This window comes from Contarinia nasturtii, unplaced genomic scaffold (assembly GCF_009176525.2).
Source record: "Contarinia nasturtii isolate CC-2019 unplaced genomic scaffold, AAFC_CNas_1.1 Cnas_scaffold_2457, whole genome shotgun sequence".
NCBI lineage: Eukaryota > Metazoa > Arthropoda > Insecta > Diptera > Cecidomyiidae > Contarinia > Contarinia nasturtii.
In genome coordinates this window covers 1-3,517 of record NW_022199778.1, presented here as the reverse complement: position 1 = coordinate 3,517, position 3,517 = coordinate 1, and the positions used below count along the sequence as shown (strand labels likewise).

The 3,517-nt window shown below is 34.8% G+C and overlaps 1 protein-coding gene across 1 annotated transcript; it reads left to right on the top strand.

The window, feature by feature from the left end:
* The first annotated feature begins 2,685 nt into the window (after window positions 1-2,685).
* On the top strand, window positions 2,686-3,517 carry LOC116348468. Its single transcript, XM_031779490.1, has 3 exons — window positions 2,686-3,007; window positions 3,154-3,349; window positions 3,435-3,517. Exons 1-3 carry the CDS (start codon window positions 2,710-2,712, stop codon window positions 3,478-3,480), a joined length of 540 nt encoding a protein of 179 aa, XP_031635350.1. The 5' UTR covers window positions 2,686-2,709; the 3' UTR covers window positions 3,481-3,517.

Sequence of the window (3,517 nt, the reverse complement as noted above, 5' to 3'; positions counted from 1 at the left end):
TGGCCATGGCCGGCCTCTAAAAGTCACTTTTCGACTTTTTTCCCTATGGTCACCGAAGCGCCATGACTTGACACCCCCCAGACATATGCATATCATTAGAAAGGTCTTGAAGTGAGCTATCGAATGGAGTCATTTGCGGTCCAAAAATTTCAATGTGGGGTGGCTAAATTGGCCAAAAACCAAAAATGTACCGTTCGGCCGGACACATAACGTCCATTACCTCGAAAACAAGCTCAAGGATTTTTTTGAAAATTTCACCGATTTTAGGCCCAAGTCTAAGCTATAATATGCCGCATAGCTCATATCCCAGAAAATTCTTGTTTTCAAGATATGGCCTTCGATAGTGCAAAAATGGCCAAAAATGGCCATTTTTTCAAACAATCGCTGTGGCACCTATACTTGACTTACGCAAGGCATATGCATATTCGTTGGAAAGGTCTTAAAGTAAGCTATCGAATAGTGCCGATTGCGACTTAAAAATGTCAAGTTCAGGTGGCCAAATCGGTCAAAAATCAAAATTTGACCGTCTGGCCGGACACATAACGGTCACTTTCTCGGAAAAGACTGCATAGGTTCTTTTTAAAAATTCATCAATTTTAGCCCCAAGTCAAAGATAAAAAAAATGTGCATACCACACACCACTGCTAAAACCTCTGTTCCTCATTATGATCCATAATTTATATCATTTTGTTTCAAAAATAACCTAAAAATCCATATTTTCATTGTATTTGAAAAATATTCAAATCCATTGGTCTTGAATCTTTAACTTGGAAAATAGCACTTACAAAACTATTGATATCAAATAAAAAACCTCTATCGAGTTAGAGAACGAGTGACGAAACCTACATTTGAAACACAAAATTTCTGATATCAATTTTGTGACGAAAATAGTTGGTAGATATATTTTCTTTGTACTGTGAATATAAACTTAATATACATTTGTAAATTCGGAACGTTGCTTCATTGCGTCAGTATGAACTCAAAGTAAAAAGGAGAAAATTTCTGCAACGTTTTGAATATACAAATGTATATTAAGTTTATATTCACAGTACAAAGAAAAAATACCTACCAACTATTTTCGTCACAAAATTGATATCAGAAATTTTGTGTTTCAAATGTAGGTTTCGTCACTCGTTCTCTAACTCGATAGAGGTTTTTTATTTGATTTTCATTACAAGTAAGGGGATCCTAGGCTAAGGAGTTTTGAACACAAGAAATGTTGCGGGTGAAAGTTTTTCTTACAGGTTTGTGATACGCGCTCGTTTTGTATCGGATTTATCCTTTTTGGGAGCAGATTTGTCGTTTTTGGGACGAAATGGAACAATGGGACCTGAAATGGAATTTGTACTTAAAATTCGCCATGGCTTGAAAATATCAAAGAATTTATAACCTCCGGCATAACCTAGGTGCCCCTAATATTCGTTGAAATGTCTTCAAACTCTCGGAATAGTATTTATGTGTGATAAAAATAACCTGTGCAAAGTTTCAGCTCATTACGATATCATACAGGCATGGCTTCCATACAAAAATCCAAATTTTTTGAATTTTTTGTATGAAAAGTGTTTCGAAAGTTGATTGTATCGCAAAACTAATATACGCTCATATTCGATTTTCTCGTACCCAAAAACCCCCCAATACACATTTTTGAGTGTTTAGGAATACATTAAATATCACTTTTGGAAGAAAAATTGAATTTTTCCCAGGGATGGACATGGGCATCACACCAGACATGACACTTTACCCTGTCAACCAAAGTCGCTCAAAATCTAATGGTTTCTATTCCTCGGCACCCCCAATCATCTGTGAAGTCAGATTTTGATTCAACATTTTTGAATTACTTTTCTTGTTTGAAAGTTATCGTGTTAACAAATTTTTGCGTACAGGGTACAGGGTACAGGGTACAGGGTACGCACATACATTCGGACATCGAAAAAACGCTGGATTCGTGTTCCCTGGCCCCAAAAACACCCAGAAAACACATTTTTTATGGGTGTTAATTTTTCGACCGATTCCAATACTTTACCTTACACACTAGGTGTGTGCGGAAAAGTAAAAACGAAAATTTGTCTAATTTGCTAGAGAATTTTTTGTTTTTGGAAAATCACCCCCCTCTGAAAAATTTTCCTCGCACACTACTGCACTAGGTGTGTGCGGAAAAGTAATAATCAACTTTTGTGATAAATTTTGACAGTTTTAACGAATTAGATATTTCAAAATGTATACATTCTCGAGCTTATCACACCATTGTGGAGAAAAAAGCGAGGCCAGTAATAGATATGGATAACTCATATAACATGTTATGGTTTACTTGCATTTCGACTGTGCATAAAAATATAATATCGATGTGAAGGACGTTCCGGTCTAAACGCTAATTACACACCAACGTGGACTTTTCTTTTCAAAAGAACGGCAAATTAAAGGACAGTTTTAGCCTGTTAATTGTCAGAATATCCTTCTATTGATTTAATTGATATGATGCATTGGCTATAAAAGAGCCACGCCAGTGCACAACTTTGTTGCAGTATTTGTTGAGTTGCATTTGAGAGCATTCGTGTTTATTTTTTAATAAAAGAATTGTCCTTACTTCAACGTTCAATTTGAATTCAATATTGCAAATTTTTTTTTTTTTTAAATCACGGATATTTTTTTAAAACCTTAAAATTGATAGTTAATTTAAACTCAATAATTCCGAAAAATTGACACGAAACCATGAGAATTTTTCAAACAACGCGAAAAATCTATGAAGAGTTGGGCATATATCAGCCTAAAGCATTTGAAAATCATTCGATAAGTGTCCATTTTTGGGCCGCATTTATTGTAATGGTGATAACATTCATATTGACATCGATGGGCTATCTGATCGAAGCACAAACCTTTGAAGAATTTTTCGATTGTTTTTATGGAATAAGTACATCGTTTACGTGGCTATCATTTTTAATTGTAATCATTTTGAAGGCATCTATCATGTTCAAGTTCATTGAGGAACTCGAAGCAGCAATCGAAAAAAGTATGTACAAAGTTATTGTAATCGAAATCGAGTAATGTTAACAATTGTTTTGGGCTTTATTAAAATACCAACCAGTAGATTTTAGTGACACTTCGTAATTATTTTCGCGCGTGAATGGGCATTTAATTTAATAGATCATTATCTAGGAATAGAGAATCCGGTATCCAAGGCCATTTATGAAGAGGCGAATGAAAAGACCGAGAAATGGACAAAATTTATTGAATTTTTAGTAATGAAAGTGACACTTGCTAGCGTTCCCACCTCGTTTCTCGTCATATGCTACTATCTCTACTTTGCAACTGATTTAGGAAATGAAGCATTTCGCTTGTCATTTCTTATGTGGTAAGATCAATTTGATCAACGCAGAGATAATTCATGAAATGTTATCAATTTTCAATTATTTTTCCTTCACTTTTCATACAAATAGGTTTCCGTTTGATTGGAAGGATCCAATTTGGTTGCCTTTACTATAATTGCTGTCATGTGTTATTACGTTGACCTTATCATTAC

What these genes read in the sequence shown, in the direction of transcription:
- LOC116348468 (XM_031779490.1), top strand. Translation starts at nt 2,710, where the DNA reads ATGAGAATTTTTCAAACAACGCGAAAAATCTATGAAGAGTTGGGCATA. An exon ending in CGAAGCAGCAATCGAAAAAA is followed by an intron (nt 3,008 to 3,153) that starts GTATGTACAAAG and finishes ATCATTATCTAG; the next exon opens with GAATAGAGAATCCGGTATCC. An exon ending in CGCTTGTCATTTCTTATGTG is followed by an intron (nt 3,350 to 3,434) that starts GTAAGATCAATT and finishes TCATACAAATAG; the next exon opens with GTTTCCGTTTGATTGGAAGG.